Source organism: Entelurus aequoreus, linkage group LG05 (genome assembly GCF_033978785.1).
Source record: "Entelurus aequoreus isolate RoL-2023_Sb linkage group LG05, RoL_Eaeq_v1.1, whole genome shotgun sequence".
In the NCBI taxonomy this organism is placed as follows: Eukaryota; Metazoa; Chordata; class Actinopteri; order Syngnathiformes; family Syngnathidae; genus Entelurus; species Entelurus aequoreus.
Window position 1 is genome coordinate 5279456 of NC_084735.1, and position 21984 is coordinate 5301439.

General features: G+C 31.6%; 1 protein-coding gene across 1 annotated transcript in view; it reads left to right on the top strand.

The window, feature by feature from the left end:
- LOC133649523 (protocadherin Fat 3) overlaps positions 1-21984 on the top strand; it is a 235516-nt gene that overhangs the window by 8099 nt on the left and 205433 nt on the right. Inside the window, exon 4 of the mRNA XM_062046111.1 lies at positions 3642-3843. Coding sequence (XP_061902095.1) covers positions 3642-3843 — 202 coding nt within the window. The remainder of the gene's footprint in view (positions 1-3641; positions 3844-21984) is intronic.

The following is a 21984-nucleotide window of genomic DNA, read 5'->3' on the forward strand; positions in this document are numbered from 1 at the left end:
AAAATAGGCAAAACTTGGTGAATGGCGAGGAAAGAAACTGAGAAGTGCCACCGAGTAACGGACTGCGTGAACAAGGTGGGGCGTAGGGGGCTCTGCTTCTCCAAAATGCAAAATGGCCACGCCCTTCATAACAATATGTAATATGTACAACATACACACTGCAAGTATATATATAATGTAGTAACAGACACCTTCATAACAATATGTAATATGTACAATATACACACTGCAAGTATATATATAATGTAGTAACAAGCACCTTCATAACAATATGTAATATGTACAATATACACACTGCAAGTATATATATAATGTAGTAACAGACACCTTCATAACAATATGTAATATGTACAATATACACACTGCAAGTATATATATAATGTAGTAACAGACACCTTCATAACAATATGTAATATGTACAATATACACACTGCAAGTATATATATAATGTAGTAACAGACACCTTCATAACAATATGTAATATGTACAATACACACACTGCAAGTATATATATATAATGTAGTAACAGACACCTTCATAACAATATGTAATATGTACTATATACACACTGCAAGTATATATATAATGTAGTAACAGACACCTTCATAACAATATGTAATATGTACTATATACACACTGCAAGTATATATATAATGTAGTAACAGACACCTTCATAACAATATGTAATATGTACAATATACACACTGCAAGTATACATATAATGTAGTAACAGACACCTTCATAACAATATGTAATATGTACAATATACACACTGCAAGTATATATATAATGTAGTAACAGACACCTTCATAACAATATGTAATATGTACAATATACACACTGCAAGTATATATATAATGTAGTAACAGACACCTTCATAACAATATGTACAATATACACACTGAAAGTATATATATAATGTAGTAACAGACACCTTCATAACAATATGTAATATGTACAATATACACACTGCAAGTATATATATAATGTAGTAACAGACACCTTCATAACAATATGTAATATGTACAATATACACACTGCAAGTATATATATATAATGTAGTAACAGACACCTTCATAACAATATGTAATATGTACAATATACACACTGCAAGTATATATATAATGTAGTAACAGACACCTTCATAACAATATGTAATATGTACAATATACACACTGCAAGTATATATATAATGTAGTAACAGACACCTTCATAACAATATGTAATATGTACAATATACACACTGCAAGTATATATATAATGTAGTAACAGACACCTTCATAACAATATGTAATATGTACAATATACACACTGCAAGTATATATATATAATGTAGTAACAGACACCTTCACAATAATATGTAATATGTACAATATACACACTGCAAGTATATATATAATGTAGTAACAGACACCTTCATAACAATATGTAATATGTACAATATACACACTGCAAGTATATATAATGTAGTAACAGACACCTTCATAACAATATGTACAATATACACACTGCAAGTATATATATAATGTAGTAACAGACACCTTCATAACAATATGTAATATGTACAATATACACACTGCAAGTATATATATATATAATGTAGTAACAGACACCTTCACAATAATATGTAATATGTACAATATACACACTGCAAGTATATATATAATGTAGTAACAGACACCTTCATAACAATATGTAATATGTACAATATACACACTGCAAGTATATATATAATGTAGTAACAGACACCTTCATAACAATATGTACAATATACACACTGCAAGTATATATATAATGTAGTAACAGACACCTTCATAACAATATGTAATATGTACAATATACACTGCAAGTATATATATATAATGTAGTAACAGACACCTTCACAATAATATGTAATATGTACAATATACACACTGCAAGTATATATATAATGTAGTAACAGGCACCTTCATAATATGTAATATGTACAATATACACACTGTAAGTATATATATAATGTAGCAACAGACACCTTCGTAACAATATGTACACTATACACACTGCAAGTATATATATAATGTAGTAACAGACACCTTCACAATAATATGTAATATGTACAATATACACACTGCAAGTATATATATAATGTAGTAACAGACACCTTCATAACAATATGTAATATGTACAATATACACACTGCAAGTATATATAGAATGTAGTAACAGACACCTTCATAATATGTAATATGTACAATATACACACTGCAAATATATATATAATGTAGTAACAGACACCTTCATAACAATATGTAATATGTACAATATACACACTGCAAGCATATATATAATGTAGTAACAGACACCTTCATAACAATATGTAATATGTACAATATACACACTGCAAGTATATATATAATGTAGTAACAGACACCTTCATAACAATATGTAATATGTACAATATACACACTGCAAGTATATATATAATGTAGTAACAGACACCTTCATAACAATATGTAATATGTACAATACACACACTCAAAGTATATATTTATAATTTAGTAACAGACACCTTCATAACAATATGTAATATGTACAATATACACACTGCAAGTATATATATAATGTAGTAACAGACACATTCATAACAATATGTAATATGTACAATATACACTCTGCAAGTATATATATAATGTAGTAACAGACACCTTCATAACAATATGTAATATGTACTATATACACACTGCAAGTATATATATATAATGTAGTAACAGACACATTCATAACAATATGTAATATGTACAATATACACACTGCAAGTATATATATATAATGTAGTAACAGACACATTCATAACAATATGTAATATGTACAATATACACTCTGCAAGTATATATATAATGTAGTAACAGACACCTTCATAACAATATGTACAATACACACACTGCAAGTATATATATAATGTAGTAACAGACACCTTCATAACAATATGTAATATGTACAATATACACACTGCAAGTATATATATAATGTAGTAACAGACACCTTCATAACAATATGTACACTATACACACTGCAAGTATATATATAATGTAGTAACAGACACCTTCATAACAATATGTAATATGTACAATATACACACTGCAAGTATATATATGATGTAGCAACAAGACACCTTCATAACAATATGTAATATGTACAATATACACACTGCAAGTATATATATAATGTAGTAACAGACACCTTCATAACAATATGTAATATGTACAATATACACACTGCAAGTATATATATAATGTAGTAACAGACACCTTCATAACAATATGTAATATGTACAATATACACACTGCAAGTATATATATAATGTAGTAACAGACACCTTCATAGTGATGTCATCAAAATGGCAACGTCCTAAGGCTTCCAGCAGCACACAAAATGAATGAATGAATGAAAGTGTCGGACACCGAGACCTGGTTCGGACACCGAGACCTGGTTCGGACACCGAGACCTGGTTCGGACGCAGAGGCATGTTAGGCGTGCTCTAAAGGTTAGTACACCGGAAGGTTTGCAAATAGAGGGGGTTTGTAAATCGAGGTTCCACCGTGTGAAGTGAGTAGTGTTGCTCTCTGCAATCACTTCCTGATTCATGTCCTCTCTCTGTTCCAGCTGGTGGACGTCAACGAGAATTTGTATGCGCCGTACTTCCCCGACTTTGCCGTGAGAGGCTCGGTGAAGGAGAACTCTCGAGCGGGCACCAGCGTCCTGGCGCTGGACGCCGAGGATGACGACAGAGGGAGGGACGGCGCCTTGAAGTACTCCATCAGAGGCGGCAGCGGCCTGGGCGCCTTCACCATCGACGAGGACACAGGTGCGGAATTTTCCTCAGCCAATTAGTTGGCAATGAAGAGCCAATAAGTTATGTGCCGGGCAGAGAATATGTCCATTTATTTGAAATTGGACACTTATTAGAGTCCAATTGTGCTTTGAGATTCCTGAGAGGAGAAGCGCCGCGTGATTTATTGGTCTGTGTGAGACTCGGGCTGTTTGAGTGGGTCTGTGTCGGCGATGTGCGATAGACAATATACGATATCAATGATTTACATCTGGCAGACGATGGAGGATTTTTTATTTTAATGCATGTTGATGACACACTCTGGCTGGGCCCCGCAAATCTGCCAGTGACAATCTGCAACCATGAAACGTGCTCAGTGGAGGGTACCAAAAGCCATGCTAACTGCTAAGCTAAAAGTATATATAGAATGTAGTAACAGACACCTTCATAACAATATGTAACCTGTACAATATACATACTGCAAGTATATATATAATGTAGTAACAGACACCTTCATAACAATATGTAATATGTACAATATACACACTGCAAGTATATATATAATGTAGTAACAGACACCTTCATAACAATATGTAACCTGTACAATATACACACTGCAAGTATATATATAATGTAGTAACAGACACCTTCATAACAATATGTAATATGTACAATATACACACTGCAAGTATATATATAATGTAGTAACAGACACCTTCATAACAATATGTAATATGTACAATACACACACTGCAAGTATATATATAATGTAGTAACAGACACCTTCATAACAAAATGTAATATGTACAATATACACACGGCAAGTATATATATAATGTAGTAACAGACACCTTCATAACAATATGTAATATGTACAATATACACACTGCAAGTATATATATAATGCAGTAACAGACACCTTCATAACAATACGTAATGTGTACAATATACACACTGCAAGTATATATATAATGTAGTAACAGACACCTTCATAACAAAATGTAATATGTACAATATACACACTGCAAGTATATATATAATGTAGTAACAGACACCTTCATAACAATATGTAATATCAACAATATACACACTGCAAGTATATATATAATGTAGTAACAGACACCTTCATAACAATATGTAACCTGTACAATATACATACTGCAAGTATATATATAGAATGTAGTAACAAACACCTTCATAACAATATGTAATATGTACAATATACACACTGCAAGCATATGTATAATGTAGTAACAGACACCTTCATAACAATATGTAATGTGTCCAATATACACACTGCAAGTATATATATAATGTAGTAACAAGACACCTTCATAACAATATGTAATATGTACAATATACACACTGAAAGTATCTACATAATTTAGTAGCAGACACCTTCATAACAAAGTGTAACATTTACAATATACACACTGCAAGTATATATATAATGTAGTAACAAGACACCTTCATAACAATATGTAATATGTACAATATACACACTGCAAGTATATATATAATGTAGTAACAGACACCTTCATAACAATATGTAATATGTACAATATACACACTGAAAGTATAAATATAATGTAGTAACAGACACCTTCATAACAATATGTAATATGTACAATATACACACTGCAAGTATATACATATAATGTAGTAACAGACACCTTCATAACAATATGTAATATGTACAATATACACACTGCAAGTATATATATAATGTAGTAACAGACACCTTCATAACAAAATGTAATATGTACAATATACACACTGCAAGTATATATATAATGTAGTAACAGACACCTTCATAACAATATGTAATATGTACAATATACACACTGCAAGTATATATATATAATGTAGTAACAGACACCTTCATAACAATATGTAATATGTACAATATACACACTGCAAGTATATATATATAATGTAGTAACAGACACCTTCATAACAATATGTAATATGTACAATATACACACTGCAAGTATATATATAATGTAGTAACAGACACCTTCATAACAAAATGTAATATGTACAATATACACACTGCAAGTATATATATAATGTAGTAACAGACACCTTCATAACAATATGTAATATGTACAATATACACACTGCAAGTATATATATATAATGTAGTAACAGACACCTTCATAACAATATGTAATATGTACAACATACACACTGCAAGTATATATATAATGTAGTAACAGACACCTTCATAACAATATGTAACCTGTACAATATACACACTGCAAGTATATATATAATGTAGTAACAGACACCTTCATAACAATATGTAATATGTACAATATACACACTGCAAGTATATATATAATGTAGTAACAGACCCTTTCATAACAATATGTAATATGTACAATACACACACTGCAAGTATATATATATAATGTAGTAACAGACACCTTCATAACAAAATGTAATATGTACAATATACACACGGCAAGTATATATATAATGTAGTAACAGACACCTTCATAACAATATGTAATATGTACAATATACACACTGCAAGTATATATATAATGCAGTAACAGACACCTTCATAACAATACGTAATGTGTACAATATACACACTGCAAGTATATATATAATGTAGTAACAGACACCTTCATAACAATATGTAATATGTACAATGCACACACTGCAAGTATATATATAATGTAGTAACAAGACACCTTCATAACAATATGTAATATGTACAATATACACACTGCAAGTATATATATAATGTAGTAACAGAAACCTTCATTACAATATGTACAATATACACACTGCAAGTATATATATAATGTAGTAACAGAAACCTTCATTACAATATGTAATATGTACAATATACACACTGCAAGTATATATATAATGTAGTAACAAGACACCTTCATAACAATATGTAATATGTACAATATACACACTGCAAGTATATATATAATGTAGTAACAGACACCTTCATAACAATATGTACAATATACACACTGCAAGTATATATATAATGTAGTAACAGACACCTTCATAACAATATGTACAATATACACACTGCAAGTATATATATAATGTAGTAACAGACACCTTCATAACAATATGTAATATCAACAATATACACACTGCAAGTATATATATAATGTAGTAACAGACACCTTCATAACAATATGTAACCTGTACAATATACATACTGCAAGTATATATATAGAATGTAGTAACAAACACCTTCATAACAATATGTAATATGTACAATATACACACTGCAAGCATATATATAATGTAGTAACAGACACCTTCATAACAATATGTAATGTGTCCAATATACACACTGCAAGTATATATATAATGTAGTAACAAGACACCTTCATAACAATGTAATATGTACAATATACACACTGCAAGTATGTATAGAATGTAGTAACAGACACCTTCACAACAATATGTAATATGTACAATATACACACTGCAAGTATATATATAATGTAGTAACAAGACACCTTCATAACAATATGTAATATGTACAATATACACACTGAAAGTATCTACATAATTTAGTAGCAGACACCTTCATAACAAAGTGTAACATTTACAATATACACACTGCAAGTATATATATAATGTAGTAACAAGACACCTTCATAACAATATGTAATATGTACAATATACACACTGCAAGTATATATATAATGTAGTAACAGACACCTTCATAACAATATGTAATATGTACAATATACACACTGCAAGTATATATAGAATGTAGTAACAAACACCTTCATAACAAAGTGTAACATTTACAATATACACACTGCAAGTATATATATAATGTAGTAACAAGACACCTTCATAACAATATGTAATATGTACAATATACACACTGCAAGTATATATATAATGTAGTAACAGACACCTTCATAACAATATGTAATATGTAGAATATACACACTGCAAGTATATATATAATGTAGTAACAGACACCTTCATAACAATGTGTAATATGTACAATATACACACTGAAAGTATAAATATAATGTAGTAACAGACACCTTCATAACAATATGTAATATGTACAATATACACACTGCAAGTATATATATAATGTAGTAACAAGACACCTTCATAACAATATGTAATATGTACAATATACACACTGCAAGTATATATATAATGTAGTAACAGACACCTTCATAACAATATGTAATATGTACAATATACACACTGAAAGTATAAATATAATGTAGTAACAGACACCTTCATAACAATATGTAATATGTACAATATACACACTGCAAGTATATATATATAATGTAGTAACAGACACCTTCATAACAATATGTAATATGTACAATATACACACTGCAAGTATATATATAATGTAGTAACAGACACCTTCATAACAAAATGTAATATGTACAATATACACACTGCAAGTATATATATAATGTAGTAACAGACACCTTCATAACAATATGTAATATGTACAATATACACACTGCAAGTATATATATATAATGTAGTAACAGACACCTTCATAACAATATGTAATATGTACAACATACACACTGCAAGTATATATATAATGTAGTAACAGACACCTTCATAACAATATGTAACCTGTACAATATACACACTGCAAGTATATATATAATGTAGTAACAGACACCTTCATAACAATATGTAATATGTACAATATACACACTGCAAGTATATATATAATGTAGTAACAGACCCTTTCATAACAATATGTAATATGTACAATACACACACTGCAAGTATATATATATAATGTAGTAACAGACACCTTCATAACAAAATGTAATATGTACAATATACACACGGCAAGTATATATATAATGTAGTAACAGACACCTTCATAACAATATGTAATATGTACAATATACACACTGCAAGTATATATATAATGCAGTAACAGACACCTTCATAACAATACGTAATGTGTACAATATACACACTGCAAGTATATATATAATGTAGTAACAGACACCTTCATAACAATATGTAATATGTACAATGCACACACTGCAAGTATATATATAATGTAGTAACAAGACACCTTCATAACAATATGTAATATGTACAATATACACACTGCAAGTATATATATAATGTAGTAACAGAAACCTTCATTACAATATGTACAATATACACACTGCAAGTATATATATAATGTAGTAACAGAAACCTTCATTACAATATGTAATATGTACAATATACACACTGCAAGTATATATATAATGTAGTAACAAGACACCTTCATAACAATATGTAATATGTACAATATACACACTGCAAGTATATATATAATGTAGTAACAGACACCTTCATAACAATATGTACAATATACACACTGCAAGTATATATATAATGTAGTAACAGACACCTTCATAACAATATGTAATATCAACAATATACACACTGCAAGTATATATATAATGTAGTAACAGACACCTTCATAACAATATGTAACCTGTACAATATACATACTGCAAGTATATATATAGAATGTAGTAACAAACACCTTCATAACAATATGTAATATGTACAATATACACACTGCAAGCATATATATAATGTAGTAACAGACACCTTCATAACAATATGTAATGTGTCCAATATACACACTGCAAGTATATATATAATGTAGTAACAAGACACCTTCATAACAATATGTAATATGTACAATATACACACTGCAAGTATGTATAGAATGTAGTAACAGACACCTTCACAACAATATGTAATATGTACAATATACACACTGCAAGTATATATATAATGTAGTAACAAGACACCTTCATAACAATATGTAATATGTACAATATACACACTGAAAGTATCTACATAATTTAGTAGCAGACACCTTCATAACAAAGTGTAACATTTACAATATACACACTGCAAGTATATATATAATGTAGTAACAAGACACCTTCATAACAATATGTAATATGTACAATATACACACTGCAAGTATATATATAATGTAGTAACAGACACCTTCATAACAATATGTAATATGTACAATATACACACTGCAAGTATATATAGAATGTAGTAACAAACACCTTCATAACAAAGTGTAACATTTACAATATACACACTGCAAGTATATATATAATGTAGTAACAAGACACCTTCATAACAATATGTAATATGTACAATATACACACTGCAAGTATATATATAATGTAGTAACAGACACCTTCATAACAATATGTAATATGTAGAATATACACACTGCAAGTATATATATAATGTAGTAACAGACACCTTCATAACAATGTGTAATATGTACAATATACACACTGAAAGTATAAATATAATGTAGTAACAGACACCTTCATAACAATATGTAATATGTACAATATACACACTGCAAGTATATATATATAATGTAGTAACAAGACACCTTCATAACAATATGTAATATGTACAATATACACACTGCAAGTATATATATAATGTAGTAACAGACACCTTCATAACAATATGTAATATGTACAATATACACACTGAAAGTATAAATATAATGTAGTAACAGACACCTTCATAACAATATGTAATATGTACAATATACACACTGCAAGTATATATATATAATGTAGTAACAGACACCTTCATAACAATATGTAATATGTACAATATACACACTGCAAGTATATATATAATGTAGTAACAGACACCTTCATAACAAAATGTAATATGTACAATATACACACTGCAAGTATATATATAATGTAGTAACAGACACCTTCATAACAATATGTAATATGTACAATATACACACTGCAAGTATATATATATAATGTAGTAACAGACACCTTCATAACAATATGTAATATGTACAACATACACACTGCAAGTATATATATAATGTAGTAACAGACACCTTCATAACAATATGTAACCTGTACAATATACACACTGCAAGTATATATATAATGTAGTAACAGACACCTTCATAACAATATGTAATATGTACAATATACACACTGCAAGTATATATATAATGTAGTAACAGACCCTTTCATAACAATATGTAATATGTACAATACACACACTGCAAGTATATATATATAATGTAGTAACAGACACCTTCATAACAAAATGTAATATGTACAATATACACACGGCAAGTATATATATAATGTAGTAACAGACACCTTCATAACAATATGTAATATGTACAATATACACACTGCAAGTATATATATAATGCAGTAACAGACACCTTCATAACAATACGTAATGTGTACAATATACACACTGCAAGTATATATATAATGTAGTAACAGACACCTTCATAACAATATGTAATATGTACAATGCACACACTGCAAGTATATATATAATGTAGTAACAAGACACCTTCATAACAATATGTAATATGTACAATATACACACTGCAAGTATATATATAATGTAGTAACAGAAACCTTCATTACAATATGTACAATATACACACTGCAAGTATATATATAATGTAGTAACAGAAACCTTCATTACAATATGTAATATGTACAATATACACACTGCAAGTATATATATAATGTAGTAACAAGACACCTTCATAACAATATGTAATATGTACAATATACACACTGCAAGTATATATATAATGTAGTAACAGACACCTTCATAACAATATGTACAATATACACACTGCAAGTATATATATAATGTAGTAACAGACACCTTCATAACAATATGTAATATCAACAATATACACACTGCAAGTATATATATAATGTAGTAACAGACACCTTCATAACAATATGTAACCTGTACAATATACATACTGCAAGTATATATATAGAATGTAGTAACAAACACCTTCATAACAATATGTAATATGTACAATATACACACTGCAAGCATATATATAATGTAGTAACAGACACCTTCATAACAATATGTAATGTGTCCAATATACACACTGCAAGTATATATATAATGTAGTAACAAGACACCTTCATAACAATATGTAATATGTACAATATACACACTGCAAGTATGTATAGAATGTAGTAACAGACACCTTCACAACAATATGTAATATGTACAATATACACACTGCAAGTATATATATAATGTAGTAACAAGACACCTTCATAACAATATGTAATATGTACAATATACACACTGAAAGTATCTACATAATTTAGTAGCAGACACCTTCATAACAAAGTGTAACATTTACAATATACACACTGCAAGTATATATATAATGTAGTAACAAGACACCTTCATAACAATATGTAATATGTACAATATACACACTGCAAGTATATATATAATGTAGTAACAGACACCTTCATAACAATATGTAATATGTACAATATACACACTGCAAGTATATATAGAATGTAGTAACAAACACCTTCATAACAAAGTGTAACATTTACAATATACACACTGCAAGTATATATATAATGTAGTAACAAGACACCTTCATAACAATATGTAATATGTACAATATACACACTGCAAGTATATATATAATGTAGTAACAGACACCTTCATAACAATATGTAATATGTACAATATACACACTGCAAGTATATATAGAATGTAGTAACAAACACCTTCATAACAAAGTGTAACATTTACAATATACACACTGCAAGTATATATATAATGTAGTAACAGACACCTTCATAACAATATGTAATATGTAGAATATACACACTGCAAGTATATATATAATGTAGTAACAGACACCTTCATAACAATGTGTAATATGTACAATATACACACTGAAAGTATAAATATAATGTAGTAACAGACACCTTCATAACAATATGTAATATGTACAATATACACACTGCAAGTATATATATAATGTAGTAACAAGACACCTTCATAACAATATGTAATATGTACAATATACACACTGCAAGTATATATATAATGTAGTAACAGACACCTTCATAACAATATGTAATATGTACAATATACACACTGAAAGTATAAATATAATGTAGTAACAGACACCTTCATAACAATATGTAATATGTACAATATACACACTGCAAGTATATATATATAATGTAGTAACAGACACCTTCATAACAATATGTAATATGTACAATATACACACTGCAAGTATATATATAATGTAGTAACAGACACCTTCATAACAAAATGTAATATGTACAATATACACACTGCAAGTATATATATAATGTAGTAACAGACACCTTCATAACAATATGTAATATGTACAATATACACACTGCAAGTATATATATAATGTAGCAACAAGACACCTTCATAACAATATGTAATATGTACAATATACACGCTGCAAGTATATATATAATGTAGTAACAAGACACCTTCATAACAATATGTAATATGTACAATATTTACCCTATTTTGGTCATTTTAATCATTTCCGGAACTAATTTCCTCTGCGCATTTATTTCCGTTTCCATAGCAGCGCAGTTCCTACATCGGGAAACAAACACGAGTGTATTTTCTAACCATGACAGACTTGGTAACAGACAGTAAAGACGACTATTTTTTGACAAATGGGGATTCACAACCTTGTATTTTTGAAGCTGAATATACTGAGGATGAACCGCTGCTTGTAGAAGCGAGCACGAAGGAAGAGTGACAGACGGAAGCCGAGAGAGTGAGGTGAAAGTGACTCGAAGCTGCAAAATGTGGAATAGTGTAACTACCGGCTGGTGTTAAAGTGTGTGTTACGATGTTCATTTTTCCCACGGTCTTGAACACACCGTGTTGGCGGAGAATGAGGATGTGTTTATTTCTTCACGAGTCTGAAAATTTAAAATGGAAAAAGTTTAGACCATAAAACGTTAGCATGCTAACGTTTTATGCTAGCAAGATTGCAAATTTTGTTGCTCAAACCTAAAAATTATTGCTTTTGATAGTTGGCGCCATCTTAGAAGTACGCTAAATCATCCGAAGTTATCACGCTTACATTAGCATGTTAACATTGTATGCTAGCATTTAGGCTCATTTCGAGGGTTTTGAGACATGTCTCCATTTTGCAAGTATACTATTCTTTTTGTATCAAGCTAACGTTAGTATGCAAATGTTTTATGCTAGCCTTTTAACTAATTTTATACGTTTAAAGATAAAAATCATGGATTTTGATACTTGGCACCATCTGAGAAGTATGATAACTTCTCCTATTTTAGCCGGCATGCTAGCTTTTTTGCTAGTTTGACTCATATAAACCAAACATTTTTTTGGTTTAAATGATCACAATGAGCTTAAACGCTAGCATACAATGTTAACATGCTAATGTTAGCATCGGAAAAGTTAGCATACTTCTCAGATAGCGCCAAGTATCAAAAGCCACAGATTTTTGGTTTAAGTCATTAAAATGAACACAATTGTTAGTAAGGCTCCACTCTTCCAAAATGCGCTAGCTTGATGCTAATTTACCTTGCATTTGCCATAGACAGGCTACTTTTAGCATTAGCAAATTTACATGGCGATGGATTTCAACACCTTCAAATTTGTTAATGAAGACTACAACTAAGCTGGATGTGACAATCAAACAGCTGGTGCGTAATAAGTACAATACTTACAGTGTAAACACTTTGTAGGGCGCAACATAACACATTCAGCTTCCTCGTGACATGGCCTTCACAGTGCATTTTTGGAAAAGTGGCACTGAATCTGTGCCCAGTACCAAAAAAGTACCGGATTTGGTACCCGTCTCTACTTAGTACCGACCTCTGCATGTCGGCCATATTGGACCAAAAAATATATTTTTTTAGGTTTACACGTACACAATTAGCTAAAAAGGTAGCATAAAACGTTAGCATGTTAACATTAGCTTGATATAAAGGGAACAGTACACTTGCAAGATGGAGGCATGTCTCAAAATCCAGTGGTCCCCAACCTTTTTGTAGCTGGGGACCGGTCAACGCTTGAAAATTTGTCCCACGGACCAGGGGGTGGGGGGGTGGGGTGGGGGGGGAGGGGTGGCGTTGGGGTGGGGGGGGGGGGGTATTGGGGGGGGGGGGGGGGGGGTTTCATAAAGATATACAATCATGTGTGCTTACGGACTGTATCCCTGCAGACTGTATTGATCTATATTGATATATAATGTATATATTGTGTTTTTTATGTTGATTTAAGTAAAAAAAAAATAAAAAAAAAAAAAAAAAAAAAAAAAAAAATTTCTTTTTTTTTCATAAAGATATACAATCATATACCGCGGCCCGGTGGTTGGGGACCACTGGTGTAGATGACAGTGTAGGTGACATTGTAGATGACAGTGTAGATGACAGTGTGGGTGACAGTGTAGATGACAGTGTAGGTGACAGTGTAGGTGACAGTGTAGATGACAGTGTAGATGACAGTGTGGGGGACAGTGTGGGTGACAGTGTAGGTGACAGTGTAGGTGACAGTGTAGGTGACAGTGTAGATGACAGTGTAGGTGACAGTGTGAGAGGACAGTGTAGATGACAGCGTAGATGACAGTGTAGATGACAGTGTGGGTGACAGTGTAGATGACAGTGTGGGTGACAGTGTGGGTGACAGTGTAGGTGACAGTGTAGATGACAGTGTAGATGACAGTGTAGGTGACAGTGTAGATGACAGTGTAGATGACAGTGTAGATGACAGTGTAGGTGACAGTGTAGGTGACAGTGTAGATGACAGTGTAGGTGACAGTGTAGGTGACAGTGTAGATGACAGTGTGGGTGACAGTGTGGGTGACAGTGTAGATGACAGTGTAGATGACAGTGTGGGTGACAGTGTGGGTGACAGTGTGGGTGACAGTGTAGATGACAGTGTGGGTGACAGTTTGGGTGACAGTGTAGATGACAGTGTAGATGACAGTGTGGGTGACAGTGTGGGTGACAGTGTAGATGACAGTGTAGATGACAGTATAGGTGACAGTGTAGATGACAGTGTGGGTGACAGTGTAGATGACAGTGTGGGTGACAGTGTAGATGACAGTGTAGGTGACAGTGTAGATGACAGTGTGGGTGACAGTGTAGATGACAGTGTAGGTGACAGTGTAGATGACAGTGTAGGTGACAGTGTAGATGACAGTGTGGGTGACAGTGTAGATGACAGTGGGAGAGGACATACTAATTAGCCTAGTTAAAGGTCAGTGCAGGAGGTCGCGTGTTAGCCTTCTTTAAAAATATTCTTTGCTCGGGACGACAAAACTTTGCTTCTCTGCGGTTTGTTTTTTTCCTGACTTTGTTTGACGTCCTGCCAGAGTCACAAATGTGGCCCCGGAGGATGATCAAGTCCTCCTTGACAAATGTGGCCCCGGAGGATGATCAAGTCCTCCTTGACAAATGTGGCCCCGGAAGATGATCAAGTCCTCCTTGACAAATGTGGCCCCGGAGGATGATCAAGTCCTCCTTGACAAATGTGGCCCCGGAAGATGATCAAGTCCTCCTTGACAAATGTGGCCCCGGAGGATGATCAAGTCCTCCTTGACAAATGTGGCCCCGGAGGATGATCAAGTCCTCCTTGATGTGGCACCAAAGTCACAACGAGTGCGACTGATCGTATCTTTTTCCCGGGAATATGTTTCATAACAGGCTGTTATATAATCCAGTCGATATCATTGTGTCTGTGCCGTATCGTTTCCTACAGTGTATTTAGTGGCCATCAACCCAGGGCCGATACCGATACTGATTATTAGTAGTCAAGGAGGCCGATAAGCGATATTTGAAGTTGTGAAAACATGAATATTTGATGTCAGTAAACATCTTGACAAGGTTTTAAGTTGTTTTTTTAACTTGATTTTTTTAGGAAAGGTGGGACATAATGTTTGATGTTGTGTTTAATTGATCATCAAACATCTTTATTACGTGTCTAAGAGGAACATTAACATTTTATTTCCAAATATCAAACAATCTCCTGGGAAAATTGGTCAAAAATAAGACATTTTTCTACATCACAATCACTACTAATCTACTTCATCTCATAACATTTAATGTCTTCCTGGATGTTACAGAAAGTATGAGAATGTGTGAGCTGCTGCCTCACCTTCTTTACTTACACAATCATCTCATATTTGTCAAGATATCTACACAATGTTTGCATTTTCGGCCCATATGTGGGCAGAGTTATTGACAATGAGAGCAATTTTTATTCTTAAATGAATAAAAAATTGGGCAAAAAGAGAATTTTTTGAGAAGTCCCCGATTTCCAGGTTTTCCAGGACTTTTTTCCCATTCAAAATTTATTGGCCATTTTTCATACTTCCACCATTTCCACGTTTTTCAACCGATTCAAACCAACATATTCCACTCATCCTGGACATTCAAACTATTCTTTTTCCAAGTTCGAAAAAATTCCAGGAATTCCCAGAATTCCCGTTTTTTTCAAACCCTTTTTTGAACCTTTTCTTCTGGCGACTACTCCTCCCACATTTTTCAACCCACTTCAATCATTCCACCTTCCAAACATTCTTCTTTAACAGAAATAAAGAATTAAGTTGTTTTATGAACTTGAAAAATTCCCGGTTTTCCCGAAATTCCAGGATTTCCTTAATACCATTTCTCAATTCAAAAAGTTACTACTTCAACATTTCTCAACCGATTTAAAAAAATTCCAAAACCAACCATTTCAGCTCATTCAGAATATTCAAGTCTTTTAACATTTTCCAAAAAAAATCCAGCTTTTTCCGAAATTCCCAAATTTCCATGAAATTTCCCTTTGAAATGAATGGGACATTTTTCAAAGTTTTACAATTCTGACACTTTTAATTTGATTCAAACCGTTCCGACTTCAAAATAGTCAGCCTGTTAAGGAATGTTCAACAATTTAAAAAAATTCCCGGATTTCCAAGAATTCTGAGTTTTCAGGGACATTTTACCCATTCAATATGAATTGTCCATTTTTCAAACTTCCATCATTCCCACATTTTTCAACCGATTCCAACCAACATATTCCACTCATCCCGGACATTCAAACTATTCTTTTTCCAAGTTCAAAAAAATTCCAGGAATTCCCAGAATTCCCGTTTTTTTCAAACCCTTTTTTGAACCTTTTCTTCTGGCGACTACTCCTCCCACATTTTTCAACCCACTTCAATCATTCCACCTTCCAAACATTCTTCTTTAACAGAAATAAAGAATTAAGTTGTTTTACGAACTTGAAAAATTCCCGGTTTTCCCGAAATTCCAGGATTTCCTTAATACCATTTCTCAATTCAAAATGTTACTACTTCAACATTTCCCAACCGATTTAAAAAAATTCCAATACCAACCATTTCAGCTCATTCAGAATATTCAAGTCTTTTAACATTTTCCAAAAAAAATCCCGCTTTTTCCGAAATTCCCAAATTTCCATGAAATTTCCCTTTGAAATGAATGGGACATTTTTCAAAGTTTTACAATTCTGACTATTTTATTTTGATTCAAACCGTTCCGACTTCAAAATAGTCAGCCTGTTAAGGAATGTTCAACAATTTAAAAAAATTCCCGGATTTCCAAGAATTCTGAGTTTTCAGGGACATTTTTCCCATTCAATATGAATTGTCCATTTTTCAAACTTCCATCATTCCCACATTTTTCAACCGATTCCAACCAACATATTCCACTCATCCTGGACATTCAAACTATCCTTTTTCCAAGTACAAAAAAATTCCAGGAATTCCCAGAATCCCCGTTTTTTTCAAACCCTTTTTTTTAACCTTTTTTCTCCTCCAACATTTTTCAACCCACTCCAATCGTTCAACCTTCCAAACATTCTTCTTAATCAGGACAAAAAACTAAGTTGTTTTACGGACTTGAAAAATTCCCGGTTTTCCCGAAATTCCAGGAATTCCTTAAAACCATTTCTCAATTAAAAATGTTACTACTTCAACATTTCTCGACCGATTTGAAAAATTCCAATACCAACCAAATCAGCTCATTCGGAACATTCAAGTCTTTTAACATTTTCAAAAAATTCCCGCTTTTCCCGAAATTACCAAATTTCCATGAAATTCCCTTTGAAATGAATGGGACAATTCCGACATTTTTCATTTGATTCAAACCATTCCAACTTCAAAATATTCAAACTGTTAAGGAATGTTCAACAATTTAAGAAAATTCCCGGATTTCCAAGAATTCCCAGTTTTCAGGGACATTTTTCCCATTCAATATGAATTGTCCATTTTTCAAACTTCCACAATTCCCACATTTTTCAATCGATTCAAACCATTCCAACATCAACACATTCAACTCATCCTAGACATTCAAACTACCATTTTCCACGTTCAACAAATTTCCAGGAACTACTGTTTTTTCTAACCAAATTTCCAACCTTTTTCGTTTGACTACTCCTTTTACATTTTTCATCCCATTTCAGTGTTTATACTGTAAGTATTGTACTTATTACACACCAGCTGTTTGATTGTAACATCCAGCTTAGTTGTAGTTTTCATTACCAAATTTGAAAGCGTTGAAGTCGCCATGTAAAATCGCTAATGCTATTAGTAGCTTGTCAACGGCAAAGTGAATTAGCATTGAGCTAGCGCATTTTGGAAGAGTGTAGCCTTACTAACAATTTTGCTCATTTTAATGACTTAAACCTAAAATCAATGGCTTTTGTTATTTGGCGCTACCTGAGAAGTACGCTAACTTTTTCGATGTCGTCATGCTAACCTTAGCATGTTAACATTGTATGCTAGCATTTAAGCTCATTTTGAGCATTCAAACCAAAAAATAATGGATTTTGAGACGCGCCTTCATCTTGCAAGTATACCGTTCCCTTTATCACAAGCTAACGTTAGCATGCTAATGTTTTATGTTAGCTTTTTAGCTAATTTTAATCGCATAAACCTAAAAATGATGGCATTTGATACTTGGTGCCATCTTAGAAGTATACTAACTTTTCTTATTCCAGCATGCTAACGTTTTATGCTAACATAAATAAAGTCTATGTATATATATATATATATATGTATATATATATATATATATATATATATATATATATATATATATATATATATATATATATATATATATATATATATATATATATATATATATATATATATATATATATATATATACAGTATATGTGGAAGAAGATGGATGGATGGATATATACATATATATATACGTATATATATAAATATTTACACATACATATATATGAATAGAATAGAAAGTACTTTATTGATCCCTGCGAGAAATTCAGCACCACAGTTCGCTCACAATAGACAATAAATACTACAGCATTATTCACATGTGAATAATATAAATATATTATACGTATACAGTATTCTACGGCGCCAAGTATCAAAATCCATATATGCATACATATATATATACACGCATATATATACACATTACATACATATATATGTATACAAGCAGTAGAAAATGTATGTATATATAAATATATATATATATATATATATATATATATATATATATATATATATATATATATATACATACATACATACATGTATGTATGTATATATATATATATATATATATATATATATATATATATATATATATATATATATATATATATATATATATATATATATATATATATATATATATATATATATATATATATATATATATATATATATATATATATATATACATACATACATACATTTTCTACTGCTTGTATACATATATATGTATGTAATGTGTATATATATGTATGTATATATGTATGTTTATATGGATTTTGATACTTGGCGCCATTTTAGAAGTATACTAACTTTTCTTATTTCAGCATGCTAACATTTTATGCTAACATAAATAAAGTCTATATATATATATATATATATATATATATATATATATATATATATATATATATATATATATATATATATATATATATATATATATATATATATATATATATATATATATATATATATATATATATATATATATATATATATATATATATATATATATATATATATATATATATATATATGCACACAAATATATTGTTTTGTTTTGTTTTGTTTTATGTTTATTTCGAATATGTAGACAAAACAAAAACAAATTTTGCAAAAAACAACAAAAAAGCCATTCAAGAATGAATAACAAAAACAATAATAATAATAATAATAATTGTAATAATAAAAAGCAAAAAGAAACAAGAAATGAAATATATAAATATAAATATATATATATGGAAGAAGATGGATGGATGGATATATACATATATATATACATATTTACACATACATATATACACATACATATATTTTCTACTGCTTGTATACATACTGTATATATGTATGTAATGTATTTATATATATATGTATGTATATATGATCTAATAGTACGCCAAAGAATCACTTGGTTAAAGCACAGTGTTTTATTTTCCTATATTCCAACACAGTGTTACTGTTCAAACTGTGCGTGATGCTACAGTGGCCAAAAATATTCAACATACTTGTTTTTAATGAACACTTGGGCCTACTGCGCCGCTGCATTTTCAAGCTTGTCATCGCGGTGCTACTTGAGAGCCGCTGGGCTATATATTGTGTGCACGTCTCAGACAATCCCACCAGTGGACGAGCAGAAATGCGAACAAATGTTCCGCCGTAATGAAGACAGACGTTTAAATAAGCAGAAATGGCAAACAGCAGAAGTTCCTGTCATGCAAATATCAAATGTGCAGACTTGCATGGTATTTCCCAGGAGACGGTGTGAGATTTAATCTCATCCACGTCTGCCGAGCGCCGGTTCCTGTCCAGCCAAATGTCAACTTCTTCCCCAGAGCGGGCGCGGTCTTCCTGGTTTTCGGTTCCCCCCCTTAACGAGACTGATTGGGCGGGTCACGTGACGGCCTTGATCTCACTGGATCACTTGCACGGTTGCACCCCAGGCCCCGCCGGTGTGGCTGCCATGTTGCCCTCATTAAAGTAATGATCTGCCAGCGGCCAGGACCATGTGCTCGCTCGCTGACTCTCGCCCTGCTCTGCATGGGCGACACGCCTCCTCCTCCTCCTCGCTTTCAATTACCGGACGGGGAGTTGCCCCTGAATCTTAACCAGTCAACTTGTTTGCTTTCAAATGTCTGCCACACTTTTCTGTTCCAAGTGCACAAAGCAAGGTGTGCAGTTTTTTTGCATGCGGAGGTCGGTACTAAGTAGGGACGGGTACCAAATCCGGTACTTTTTTGGTACCGGGCACAGACTCAGTGCCGCTTTTCCAAAAATGC